This window comes from Streptopelia decaocto (assembly GCF_964273445.1).
Source record: "Streptopelia decaocto genome assembly, chromosome: 5".
NCBI classification, from domain to species: Eukaryota; Metazoa; Chordata; class Aves; order Columbiformes; family Columbidae; genus Streptopelia; species Streptopelia decaocto.
Window position 1 is genome coordinate 52,971,418 of NC_138659.1, and position 14,705 is coordinate 52,986,122.

At 41.4% G+C, this 14,705-nt stretch overlaps 1 protein-coding gene across 5 annotated transcripts in view; it reads left to right on the forward strand.

Annotated features, from left to right (window-relative positions):
* Window positions 1-14,705, forward strand: part of SLC16A12 (solute carrier family 16 member 12) — a 33,062-nt gene that overhangs the window by 11,165 nt on the left and 7,192 nt on the right. For 3 of the 5 annotated variants that reach the window (XM_082054762.1, XM_082054764.1, XM_082054763.1), the window contains exons 2-4: window positions 9,873-10,078; window positions 12,143-12,246; window positions 13,503-13,646. In XM_082054762.1, the coding sequence (XP_081910888.1) occupies window positions 9,978-10,078; window positions 12,143-12,246; window positions 13,503-13,646 (349 nt within the window). In that variant the 5' untranslated portion in view covers window positions 9,873-9,977. Of the gene's footprint in view, window positions 1-9,872; window positions 10,079-12,142; window positions 12,247-13,069; window positions 13,277-13,502; window positions 13,647-14,705 lie in introns of those variants that run through there. The other 2 variants (XM_082054766.1, XM_082054765.1) reach the window with 2 other exon arrangements.

A 14,705-nucleotide genomic window follows, 5' to 3' on the forward strand; every position in this document is an offset into this window, starting at 1 on the left:
TACTCCTACATTTATACAGTCCAAAAATTACCTTTGGCCCTTTGAAGGCAAACGCAAGGCTGATGTGGGCCCCGATGAAAATGAGTTTGACACCCCTGCTGTAAAGCAACGTCCATCAGTACTTGCTTGTTGGAAGCCTGTTTCAGGACATAGCAGACATCTTGTTTTTTGTCTTAAACTGTTGTCTTTCCAGTATTTAGAGACTTTTCTTCTGTTCCTGATGGGGATTATATTAATGCAGCATTGTATACACAATAATTATATATTATTGTTATTAAAGGGAAAATTAATAGTCACTTTGAAATTATAGTAGGTCTGTCTTAATTTTAGAGTTCAACATTTCAGCTGAAAACCTGTCAAGAAAAATAATGGTCACGTGACTATTTGCTATCATATGGTGCATATTGTCCACTAGAAGGGCACGTATGGCATTAAGTATCCTAATAGCTTTGTTTCAGAGTATAAGCTTGTGTGAACAAAACAAAATAGCCTGCCTTGCCTTTTCATGCCTGATTAGTTTTTGCAAACAAATGTTGCATATTGAAAGAGAAGATGATGAATTGATGCTAACAGCAGCCCTAGAACATCAGATAAATAGAGGGAATCTTCTGCATAGCTTGTTCTGTAGGTACCAAATTTGTTTTCTAAAATAGTCATCTCCTTTCTATTTAGAAAGCACTTGTGTAAGGCTCAGATCTTGAAAACAGTGACAAGTGTTTTTCCTTGTAAATTGTTGAACACTTCAAAACAGGGGAAAAAGATGTCTTTAAGTGCAGTTCCTCATTTTACTAAAACACAGCCAGGAACCTCAAAGGCATTACAAACCAAATTAGTTTTGCATAACTTGAATAAAGCTTTTCCAGAAACGGAAGAGCTGAAAAGATGAGAACTGTGAAAGAGCTCAAAGTACAAGTACATTTTCTGTAAGTACATCACTGAGATTTCTAGGTGAGAGCATGTGAATTTCCCATGGTCCTGCCCCCTGCTTCTTTGGCTTCCCTCTACTGAGGGGTGTCTGAGTGCTGGGCATCTGCTCTCCCAGGACACTGTAGGACAGTTTCCAGCACCTCCCCAGGCTGTAACCCTGCACTGGGGTTGTGGTGGAGCCGGTGCCCATCTGCATTGATTTCTTATTAGAGACGAGGAACAAAAGCTGGCAGCAACAAGAGCTTTTGGGTGTCCTTTGGCACTTCTAGGTGTGTGCAGGAAGATGTCTCCTCAGTCTTCACCCACTTGGTTTTATCCAGGCACAGCTGCACTATTGGTGCCTGAGCACTCCTGGGGTGCTGATGACATCTTAATTTTCTCGGGAGGGATCAGATGACCATTTACTTTGTATCTCCTTTGCCAGGTCACCTCCAGCTAGCCTGAGAGAGGTTGATTTTTGGATCGCTATTGCCAAAGTAGAATCTGAGGTGAAGAATCTGTAAAAGAAGGGGAGAGTAGTGATTTCCAGACTGACTGTGTAATGGTCTAAGAAAAAATGTCCTATTCCCACATGTTCTATGGCAGCTTTGCAGTGGTGTTCTTTCTCAGGGCAAATTTTCCTGAAGAAGGAAAAATTAATATACCAGATGCAGGAAAAGTGTCAGCTGGAGACTACTTTGAATAAAAACCTTTTTCAGCATTTCAAAATAATTATGGTTGCATGTCAATATTTCTTTTAGGATATAATGAAATATTAATAAGTGCCTGATAATTCAGGAAATCAAGGGAACTTGGGCTTTTTAGCCTTGAGAAAAGGAGGCTGAGGGGAGACCTTATTGCTGTCTACAACTACCTGAAAGCAGGTTGTAGCATGGAGGGTGTTGGTCTCTTCTCCCAAGCAGCAAGTGATAGGGCAAGAGCAAATGGCCTTAAGTGGAGGACCAGGGGAGGTTTAGAGTCGATACTAGAAAAAAAATTATTTATGGAAGGGTTGTCAGGCATTGGAACAGGCTGCCCAGGGAAGTGGTTTAGTCACCATCCCTGGAGGTGTTTAAAAGGTGTTTAGATGAGGTTCTTAGGGACATGGTTTAGTGCTAGAGTTAGGTTAGGTTATGGTCAGACTTGATGATCCTGAGGCTTTCTTCCAACTGAAATGATTCTATGATACTGAAATTTAACTGTAAACAAGAATTGCTTAACAAAATGCTTAATCATCATGAATAGTATGTCATAAATCTAAAAAATGGCAGATAATCACAATAAATCAATAAACGTATAAGTAGTTCTGTAAACAAACAAACAACAAACCTTCCACAACTGTTGCCTAATTACCATGTGTTAAAAATAATTATTAGAAATAAATGTTAGAAATATTAGGAAAATGTAGAAATATTTTTAAATGTAGGGATACTAGAGAAACAACAAGCATCAGACAATTCTGACATTATCTTATGCTCTCAATATATATCAATATGTCATCAAAAACCCCTCAACGTCAAAAATTCCAAAACATTGTCTTAGAAATCTTGTTGTATAATTGCAGTTACTGGTCAGCAGAGACTGTTTGTTTCCTCCCTACAAGGCTTCTTGATACTTTTTGTAACAATTTTTGACTATTTTCCCTTATTAGCAGGAAGGGGAAAGAAAGATGTTAAAATGGAGAGAGTGATGGTACTATGCCCTGCCCCCAGCAGCATAGCTGTTGGCTATCAGTCATTAGCAGCATTCTCCTGTCGGGGAGAAATAAGTGTTTGATGAAACACGCATGACCAGAACCTTGCTAAGGGTACACACTCTGATGGGCTCAGCTTAGATGTCAGTAACAGCCGTGTGCTCAAGGAAAGTACTGGAGCCCTCTGTTCTTTTCATCACAGTGAAAAGTGAAATGGTGAGCACTGTGCTTACTAGTTTAAAAACCTTTCAGAATGTTGATCAAAAAAGTACATTACCAGGTGGTGTTAAGTAGGCTAAAGTCAAGTTTCTGTGCAAAGGGGTTTTCCTACAAATATATTTCTTTGTATATTTTTAACCTCTACAGTTATCTTGGATTATTTAAGGACTAACCTAGCCAGAAACTATGTTAGAGGGTCAAAAGGTTTCTGTTATAACGTGCTTAACCTTTTGCTGTAGAGCCCTTCTGTCAGGCTGCTGTTCTTCTGTTAGCCTCGTACAACGGTTTCCAGAGAAAAGAGCAGTTCATAATGCATTTTTCATCTGAGTGCTACCAACTCAGCAGACGGTAACTATTTCTGCTAGGGCTCTAACCATGCCATTTGTTTTAGCAATTTCTGGCAAATTTGACAAATTAAGGATCCAGTGTTGCAGAGCGATTGTTGCAGGAGCCAGCACAGCTCCTTCTTTCCCAGAGACATGCTTCTCAGTGGGGGAGAAACTAATGGATGTTGTGCTGTTCTACAAACTTTACTTTTTACCCTCTTTTTCATGTTCTTCACTGAGTATTTTTGCTTTTGGTTAAAGGGAGATCTCTCAACTCCTGTCCCTCTTTTGTGCCAGCCCACTGATCTGTGCTCCACTCAGGCACCTCCCTTTGCTACCATCCCTGTGGTTTCCATGTTGCTTCTCCTGTTCCCACGTCTATGCTCCCTTCAACAGACATTTCCCTCTCTCATACACACAAACCGAAGCAAATGAAGAACATTTGCTGCTCAGCATAGCTATGGGTGTTAATAAGCTGGGCCCTGACAGGATTCATCTTCTCTGTCTTGATACCTTTTGGATGGTGAGCAAGTTTGATTAGATATATGCATGATGTCTAGTACCGTGACACCTGCTCTCAGATTAGAAGTCCCAAAGTACTACTAAAATACAAATACATTCTTAATGTTTCTCTTATCTTGTATCATAGGAAAACCGCTCCTTAAAAATGCAAGAGTTTAAAGATTTGCAGAGTAAGCTATTCAGATTCACGCAGGTATATTATACATAAAAAACTGGGAAAAGTGTTTACAACCTGTCTTGTGTTAGTGCTGTGATAGCAACTAAAAGTCGGGTTGTTTTTTGTTTGTTTTAAAAATATTATTATTATTATTATTATTATTATTATTACTACTATTTACTTTGGTTCTGGTACAATTCCCTACATTAACTTTCAGTTAAATGGTTCTTGTTTTTAGCAATTTGTAACAGTGCTGGAGAGGTACTGAACTTACGGAGATCTGAGAAGCTAAACGTGTATCCTGCTTATATAGCTATACCTCAGGCTCACTGGCTTGCACAAGGAAAATTTCAGTGGAACAACCTGCCAGTCTTCTTAGGAAAGCATACACTTCGGTTTTATTTAGAAGCTGGACAAAGACATCTTCAAGCAGAGAAGAAATTATTCTCTCATGTACATCTCTGTATTACCAATAGGGTAAAAATAAGTGTTGGGTTCTGTGCTTGCTTATGCTGGTATACGTATTTGGGCCAACTCCTTTGAGATAAACTATAAAAAATCCTTCCATACAGTTCTGAAAAAATTGCAAAGACACCTTAATGTGGAGCTGTTTTAATTTTGTGTAGTCAGGATAATGTGAAGAAGCAAAAAGCAGTGGGGTGAGACCCCCCATATGGTCTAGGGGCTGTGTGCTCCTGTGGCAGGACAGCTGTGATACTAACCTGACCTTGTGCCTGTTATTCTGGCTGAAGCCACATCCTTCTATAAATGGAGTATTTTCAAAAAGCACTCAAACTGTCTGGCAGGTGAGGAAACATTTCTAGAGATGCCTGGGTACATCAGCACACTACATGGAGCAGCTGAACAAGGTGGGAAAGAAGCAACCTCCTGGTCCATGGGCAGGCTGGTGGGATTGTACTTGCCCTTCCTCTGTTTTTTGCCACGCAAATGCTTCTCATCTTCACACTGTTGTGATACCATTATTGAATCAATTTGTTTGAAGAAGAAAATCTTTACGGTGGCAGAAGGGAGGGCAGCAAGTGCTCTGCTGGCTGTGTGCTGTGTTTTCAAAGGTGAGTGGCTCCCATTGCTGTGCTGGCCAGTTGCTAGGCTGCTGTGGATTTCTGTGCTCCTTTCCCCGGCAAAAGGGACCTTGTGATGAGGTGCAAGGTTGTAGCAGTGCCTTTTTAGTAACCTCATCCACTACTTTCTGCTGACCGAGCAGATTGAGTAGGGGAGATGCTCTCAGGAGCAGTTGTTTTCTTTTCAGGATTCTCAGAAACATGTGCTGAAGCAATTGATAGGTTATTTATCCTGCCAAATAAAACCTAATGTATTAACTTGGGGAAGAGTCACTATTTAGTGAACCGTCAGGGCACACTGGGTAACTGAGGCTTTCTTAGGGATCAGCAGAATTTGTTGCCATGTTCACCTCGTTTATATCATCTTTGAACTCATGGCAAAGCACATTTACTTAATGCTTCAGTGAAAATTATCTAGCAGAGGTTACAAAGTGAAGAGCTCTTTCATGAGCTTTTCTTTTAACCCATCTTTCCTTTAGCTGCCTCAACCAGCAGGAACTTTTATTCACATCTGAGATGTTATAGTAGCAACCAGCACTGCCAGTGGGGATCAGGCATTACAGCGCTAAAGGGGGAGTAGATATGCTATAAGTCTAATTCTGTACCAGAAAGGTTAAGAAAAATATGCAACATGAGAGCAAACCAAGGCAGAACTGGGAAGGGGAGAACATGGCTGCTCAGACAAAGTACGTGCTTTCCTCCTGTTCAACTTCATTTACAGAGTCCACAGTCTGTACTATCCATGATCTGGATAATTAGAAAACAGCACCAGGGTGTAAGCAAATGAAGTTTTCTCACTTCAGAATAAAATCGTCAGGATGCCATAATAACTGTTTATTAGACAGGTGCAGCAACAAGAAAGGTAATGATTTAATTTACCTATTAGTTCAGTGGCTATGACAGGCTCCCTGAAGCGAGTGCGAAGTCAGGGAGATGAGGTTTGTAGTGATCCTACTATGGAGAGGTTGGGCAGCCTATTTCTCTGTTGGTCAGGCATTTTTTATAATGTGGTTGGTTTTAGTTGCTTGTAACCTCCTTAAATATTTACTGTTCATGTGTATGTTGGGAGGCAGTGTTCTGTGAAAATAACAGCAAGTGATCATGTAACCAAATACCTAATCTATGTTTGCTGAGCCTGATATGTCATCAAATTCTTCCCAAGTATGTTGACATACAGCTAAAATGCTAACTAGGGTCTTAGACCAAATCTGAAGCTTGCCTGCAAAGTTGGACCAGGGATCTAGGCTGAGGTCCTAGCACCCAGCTATTGCTGTACATGCATTAAAATTAGTTAGGGCTCTGTATGTGGAAATTGTTGACTCCTCTGAAAGATTTTATGTATATTTCTGCTTATTGAAGGGTTATTGTTATTCCTCCTTGCATTCCTGTAACTGCCTGCTCCACCCTTAATGATCAGAACTTGAAATTAAATCTTCATCCCTCCAGAAGGGGCAGTGAAAAATACTGCTCAGATCCAAAATAAGAACCCTTGCCTTGCCAAGACACTGAAAAAATGCTGCAGGGGTACATCTGAATTGTTCAGGATATCTCTGTAACATATCATGCAAACTCAACCAAACAGCATTACTTATGATTGCCAGGAAATCCTTGAACAAAATACTTTGAACTTTATCCATGCCCTGTTAATTCAGGTGATTGTCATGGGTTCTTATGGGCTATGCAGACATTTGAACAAAACATATTATACTTGCAATAATACAATAAATCCACTTTTGACGCCCTTTGTGTTAGAGGCAAAGTGTGGTGCCCACATGGTGCAAAGCACTGGCACTTGCTCTGCTTGGTGACATTAATTTGGTAGGATTATATGATTTTATTGCCAAATGGGGGTATAATTTTTTGTGCCACTCTGGCTTCATGCTAGATTTGATGTCAGCTTTGTTTTTGTGGCTAGGTTAGACACAGATATCCACAAAAGCATTGAATTTTGCTTTCTGTCTAAGTAGACAGGGATGTGGTAGTGGTTTGCATTAAATTGTACTGCTTGATGATCTGGTCGTTCACTGATTGAACAAGAAGAATCATATAACCACTGCCTTAGCCATCAGAAAACTAGTTGAGCCAATATTTGAACATATTTATTATGACAACTGTTTAATTAATATTAAATAAAAATAAGGAATCAGTCATTAGTTCATGTCAGCTTACTCAAAATGTAACGTAAACCCTGCAAAACTGTCTGTTGTCTGGGTGGATTCAACACATGAGATGTATGGTGCGCTCACAAATAAGCAGCACAAGTCCATGGATCATGTGCCCATCCTCTATCTCTTGACTGCAGGCATTTTCAGCCTCCCTCATAGGTTTTGTGAATAATGCTATACTTGCCTACATGCCTTTTTTTCCTCTATTTGTCTGTGTTTGCATCAGAGAATTTGTTTCAGAACATAGTGGGGAGGGAAGGAGGGTGCGGGTACACATGGCACTGCTGTGTATTTGCCCTGAAGCAGATAGGTAAGGTCAAAAATTGAACTTTACCCTTCAAGCAAAATGTTACAAGGCTTGTGAAGAGGACCAGTAATGTCCTTGGGATCATGTGGGCACCTGCAGAAGCTGCTCAGAAAGCTCTGCCAGCTGCATTGGCATTTTTTGCTGCGTATTAGAAAGTTGTGTCAGAAAAGGCAAACTGTCCTGGTCTCCATTCCAGAGCTTTCATTGATCTTTTACGTACATAAGTCCTGGCAATTGAATACCTCACAGATGAGGTTTGAAATTCTAAACTCATTTGAATCTCATTTGCTTTGTGTATTTTTTCTAATCAGCTGTAGGAATGAGCATATAAAGACTGCACCCAGCTGCAACCCTTTAAACTCACTTAGGAGCCTCTATGCATGAGATACCAGGCTTGGTGGCTGCTTATCTTGTAACCCCAGCCATGAATTCCTGCTTGACCCTTGTGAGCTTTTGTGATCATTGCTATGCAGTCCCAACGGTAGCTATGTCAGATGTCCCATTTGACACGTGGCCTATTTATACAAAGAGTGAAGCATTTCTGTAATCAGGCAGAGTGGAGCACTGTGTATTTCTCCACAGAGCCATGGAATTGACAAGAAAAGTGGTCATGAGAGATTTTATTTTTATATTTGAGCTCTCTTCTAGTTCATTAGTGCGGGTTATATTGTAATAGTACTTCATGCTGCAGTGAAGATCCCCATTGTACTAGACCCTGTATAAACACATAGAATAACTCAGACTTTGCAAAGACCCTATAATATCATTTAACTTCCGATTTGACAGATGTTCATGACAATGGAGGAGAAGAGAGCAATAAAGACAGTATTAATACATGTTCTAATGCTTATTGTGGGTATTGCTTTGGTCTCTGAATCATTAGAAAGCTTTATACATATATTTACTTATAGATAAATATTAGGAAAGCCTATTATACAAGGAGAGAAAATAGGACAGTAATTTTTATTTCCAAATGGTATACAGCATTTTTGGCCTAAAGTAAAATGTGTGATAGCTAACAGGCTGACTAGCACAGAAACACCAATAAGTGGCAATTGAGGAACATACAGAGACCTGGAACTGATATTTAATGCTAGCTTTTTTAGCTTGTAAAACTAGATGGTGGTATAATAAAATTTTGACATCTTTTGTGGATATTTTTATTCACTGGTATTTTTCAAGGATACTCTTTCAAACATGTTTCCCTTAAATCCCTCTTCAAAAGCATTGACAGGCACACGTTTTGTGGTTCTCTCTGCTATTCACTTCCCATGGTGGTTCAGGTGCTTCATACAACAGCACAGCCACCGGCTTTTGGAATGCAGCCATGTAGCTGCTTTCTTGAGTTGTGCTTTTGAGTAGCTCTGCAACTACTTACCTCTTATGTGCTGTAACAGTTAATGTTTCCTGGGAAATCTGTGGTTCTTGACAGTGGGATGTTGCATATTCAGCATATTAGGTGACAAAGGAGCTTTTTGAGGTTTCTCTCTAAACAAAACTGAAAGTCATCCCAGAGAGTTTGCTTATGTCTTATGAATCTTTGATTGACCCAGAGGTTAGCTGCCTGCTGGTGATGGCAAAAGCATGGTCTGAGAGCCAGCACTGCATGTCCCTGTCCCGAGCGAAGCGGGGTGTCTCAGATCCCTCAGACTAGCCCTGCTGTGCAGTCACTGGCACAGAAGGGACTAAAGGCTGTTGGTCCCATGCTGCTGGTGACACCCACACCATCAGCAAAGCTACTCCAAGGCACATGACTCAGTCACTCAGTGTCATTTGGTCTCCCGAAATGCCCTGCAGCACCCTGCATTTTGAACATGTCATGGGCTGGATGCAGGCACTCCTTTGATTTGAGTGGATGGAAGAGGGGGACAGGCTTGTTCTAACCTTCAATGAGTTGTCCATGCTCAGAATATGAAGTCACCATGTCCCACCTGATTACAGACTTCACCTAAGTTTTGACTTGTGAGAACAATGAGGTAATTTCATCATCAGATCTGCTCTGATTTTGCAGTGAATATTCCCTTTTCATACAAAGGTGAAAACCGTGTTCTCTCAGACAAAAATTTTACACTAAATTGTGTACAAGGAAGAATAGCTACTTTGAGACAAGACTGCAACTGAAAATATAATTCCAATCAGGGACTGGTGTTAGTGAGGGGAGACCACTGAATGTAAATGAGCTTCAGTGACTAGCACCAGTAAAGTGTGTGACTTACATGTATGTACTGTGACATTTGTGGGGGAAAAGGGTATCATGTGCTAGGATGTAATTACCAGCCAAATTACCCTGAAATAAATGATACCAGACATGGGGCCAAATTCTGAGGGCATTCTGGCTTCCAACAAATTGTCACTGACTGCATTTGAAAGAAAACCCTCACTTTTATGCAATAAAGCTGAAGCAGTATGTCCTAGCCCAGCCATGCAGGTTACAGCACATGTGATATCCCCTGATTCCTTCTCTGCCTGTTTTTTTTCTCTCTCTCTCTCTTCAGATGGCTGGTGACCCATGTACCAGGCAGCCCAGGCTCTGCGAGCCAGACAGATTTGGCCTCTGCCACTGAGGCGAGGAGGAGGCAGGAATCGCCCCAGCCCGCACCATGGCCTCGCCCCGGCACGCCGAGCCCCCTGATGGAGGCTGGGGGTGGATGATTGTTGCTGGCTGCTTTCTTGTCACTATCTGTACCAGGGCTGTGACGAGGTAAAGGGGCTGCTGCTTGTCTTTTGGACCTGTTTGCAGTGTTACTTCACTTTTTAAATTTGTTCTTTTTCCTTAGGAAGAGGATTTGGGATCTCCCCTGATATCCCACAGTTGCAGGGGTTATTCTGGCTAGCTACAAACTTCTCTGTTGCTACATTTTTAAAGGCTTCCTGAAATCTCTAAGGCTGGCAGGGGGGATGGCTGAGGGATTATGAGCCCTCTGGTTTTAGTCTCGTGTCCTCTGACAGCTGCTCTGTCTCTCAACACCCTCTCCTTGATTCTTCACAGAATCAAAGCCTCAGACAAGCAATGTTACATCAGGCTGTGGTGCTTTAGTCAGGGAGAAAAGAATCATGTAGGGTCTCCTCGCGTCCACCGTGTCCCTCTGGCCCCACAGCTGTGCACATTTTTGCCAGTCCCAGTGGATTTGCTTTGCTCCCAAGTCTACCTGAGAAACCCGTAAACACCACCCCTGCTCCTACTGCAAGCATTTCAGGTACCATTCTTACTGAGGTCTATGCCCTAGAGAGGAGGCCCCTCTCATATCTGAAATATGCAGAAAGTATTTTCTCAAAAATAGAACAGGAACAGACTGCTGCCTTGCATAAACATAATGTATGCATCTGGAGAAAAATTATTTCCACAGCTGCTGTTGGGTGGCTTTGATGTCAACTGGAAGCAGAGGAGCCTGGTGTGTGCGAACATGGACATTTAAACTATATTAAGCAGAGAAATAAAATCACCCTGGTAAGTGAGGAACAGTGAGACAGTGTCTCGTTGAACAGTTAGTATAGCGTAAGTACAGTGCGTTCTACCTAAATTTTATATTTCTTTTAAAATAAAGCTGCCAGATTTTAGGGATCTGAAATCTAGGCTCTCGGAGTCAACAGCATTAAAAGAGGCATAGAAGCATTGATACGGTGTTAGTCTATGCATGCAAATGTGCCAATTCCATAATAACAGTAGAGATTTTCTAGTGGATTTGATTCCTTTTTCACGTGTGGAATGCATTATCTCAAAGAAATCATCTAATGGCTGGCACATATCTAGAGTATATACAAGAATGAAGTGTGTGCAAGAAAAAAAGCTGAAGAAAGTGGTTGTTCATTGATTTGCAGGAGGAAAAAAGAAAAGGGATCTCTTGCTGATCCAGAAACCAGAATGAAACTATGCAGCCTTTTAATCCATTCCCCTGCAGAGACAGGTAGAACAGTAACACTCGTCAAGCAAAGCAAAATAACCTCTCATAGAAACATTTCAATAAACTGTTGGAAGTTCGATGGGCTCCTGCTGTGTTTTGATTCTTTGTTCATGAGGAGTTGCTTTTCACTTGCTTTGCACTTGTGCACCCACGAACACATAGCTATAGTTGGGATTGGCACTGTAGGTAATATGCTGGCCGTGCCCTGCCAGTTTGTGCAGATGTGAATGCCACCATTATCAAACAACCACATCAGTGAAGAACTGGGGAGTTGTGGCTTTGTGTACCAGGAAAGTCACATCTTGATGTGGGCTATAAATTGCTGGTGATAATTACAACTTCTATTTCATTTCAGTTAAAAATAATATTAATTATAAAAATCTAGCAGCAGATACCACAGTGAGAAATGTGGTATTATAATGTTCATAATCTCTCTGGAGTAGGTATGAGTCTGAATTAGGTTCTACATCAGCCTAATCACCTAATCTCCCTGTTGGGATAATAGTTGGACACCAATTTGTGATTTATTCATTGCCAGGGCAAAGCAAGGATTCTTCTCTGGTTGAATGACCCTAGCCTAGGTGCTTTACATAGAGTACTGCTGGAATTATTCAGCTTGCACACATCATTTCATGTCTTGTCCCTCATGCATTAAGGTAACCCTCCATTTCCAATATCCCTTAGAAACTGTCTAAAAATTTCTACATCTCATTGGGATTTAAGCAAGCCACAGATTAGATTTTCCTGGGAGCTGGAGAGGACCTTGAAGTGGATACTCCTTATACCTGAGGAGTGAGACTGGTGTTTTCTGTGAGGCAAATATCCCATGTTCAACAGAATGGTGTTCATGTTTTCTTTCCTAGGTGCATCTCAATTTTTTTTGTGGAGTTCCAGGCATACTTTGGGCAGGATTATGCCAGAACAGCTTGGATCCACTCCATTGTCGACTGTGCTACGATGCTCTGTGGTGCGTATTATCCTTTGAAGATGAATGTGGCTGCTTTTTCTTCAGCTCCATCTGGTTTTAGCATGTTCACAAGTTGCTGGAGTTAGCTGGGAAAGATAGGTACTGTGAATTCTCTGGGGTATGGTATATCCAAGCTGCTTCCCTCAGCGTAGTTGTGCAGGAAGGGAGCGTCTTCATACTGTTGAAAAAAAACAGAACTTTGATTTGTCAAATGGTTTAAGTTTTCAGAAATGTAATTTAGTTGAGGTCTAGTTGGACAAGTTGTGTTTGAGAGCTACTAACTGAGCACTTGTTTCTTTTGCTTTTTGATTGGAATCATATATGAGACTTACCACAGGATGCACATCTTGCCTTTGGATCAAGTCACAGTTATCCTCTTTTTAGCAAACTTGTATGTATACAAATAGTCTTTTCCTTTAAAAGAAAATTCAGTGTTGCTAAAAAATGGCATGCATTGATGCAGTACTTGTACCAAATTTCTCATGAGTTTACTTTAAATTGTACCGTTAGGTGAAAATCCATGCCTTAATCCTTTGGAAGAGGGTTAATCCATGAGAATTGCTATGAGGGCACAGGGATGCAGCTGGAATGAGACACTGCAATTCTCCTATGTCAGCCAGCTTATATCTTAGGGGAAAAAGAAAAATAAGGATAACCTTGCCCTGGCATTGCAGGTAGCAGAGAGGGAGAGAACTGGTGATGACACCCCATGGCAGAGGCAGGGTGGTCTGGGAGCCATCAACACCGGAGAAGTACAAGGGAGGTAGCAGTCCCAGAGATGGTCCAAAAGATGCGAGACTTCTCCTGTTTGTGTTTGATGCAGAACCCATAAGGCCAGGGAGGAGTGAGGAAGGATGCCTGAAGTTACTGAGGGCTGAAGTGCAAGTTCGAGGTGGCGGAAGGTCTCAGTGTTGTAAGCATGGAGTAATGAACAGTGTGGGCTGTCACTGTGGCCTCTCTTGACCCCCAAAACTGCAGAGTAGCTATGTTCCTTAATGGCTTTGACATACTAAAATGGCTGCTGAGAAAGGTACTGTAAATTTCAGTTTTATCCTGACTTTTAGGAAAACAATTTTTAGAAGTTTTTTGGAGCTTACACCATTGTGACAGAAGAGGGATGTTGGAAGACTGCTCTGTGTAGCTGTGATCACTGTTTTCTCCTGCTTGCCTATTGCTTTCTTTTCCTTCATGACCATTGCAATTAACTGTGTGTGAGGACCTGCCATTAACTACCAGCTTTATTTATTTCTTTGAAGCACCGCTTGGGAGTTTAATCAGTAATCATGTATCCTGCCAAGTTGGCATCATGCTAGGAGGGCTGCTTGCATCTGCTGGACTAATTTTGAGTTCATTCGCCACCAGCCTGGAACATCTCTACTTATCATTAGGAGTCCTTACAGGTAGGAGGCATTCAGCCCCTTTGTTCCTGCCAGGAAAGCAACATGGGAATGTTAAAAATTATGGTCCTTCCTTTCAAGAGGGATGATCTCTTATCCATGTCATATTGCCAGCACACCGTTACGTATAGATACTCAGACCTGTTTCTGTCATTGTAAAAGAGAGGCTTTGGCTGGCCCTGTGAGGGCTCCAGTGCTCAGCGAGTCTCATACAGCCCAAATGCCACATGCTGCAAAAGCAACTCTTTAACTTCTGTTAGAGAGAGGGCTATCGTTAGAGTTCAGAAATTATGGGAGGTCAGGAAGGACTGCTGTTACTGGTGATACACAAGAAGGTTTCCTTTTTTTGACTATGATTTGGGAGGAGTTTTTTTAGAGTAGGAGCTCTAGACTGCCCCAAAATATTTGTGTATCAAAACAAAAAGTCTAAATCAAAACATAAGAGTAAATGGGCAGAGGAATGCTGGGTGAAAAGCTGGTACCTCAACTGTGCACCTTATTTTTGCATGCATTCCATTTGAAAAGTAAACAAATCGTAGACTGATAGTGTTGTGGTAACAGCTCCTACATCTGAATTCAGGTATGGTGGTAACAAATATCTTTTCTCTGTCCTATCTCCTTGTGTTTGGTGTGCACAGAGGAACTTGAGAGGTGCCCATGGTTACACTGACATTCCTTCCTCATTAATACTGACGTGGTAGCCACGGTGATATAAGCCCTTGCACTTGGTCCCCTGTTGTTTAGTAACAAGTTGGTGGAATTACTGCAGTTCACATGCTGCCAACAGCTTATTTGTTTAAAAAAAAAGTAAATCCTTATTGTAGTGCGTGTCACTCCTGTATTACAATGTTAATCTTTGACAAACATGTTCATAACAGATAAAAAGGCTTGTTGTAACTCGTGGGACTGTGTAACATACCATGCTAATGCCATCGAGGCTTCCTTAGCAAGAACCGCTGTGAATACTGAAGTGGAAAAGCGGTTGCACTTTGTACATGGAGTTGTAAAGAGCCAATTCTACAAGCAATGAACTTCTAGTCTGTGGGGACTGATTAATGGAAA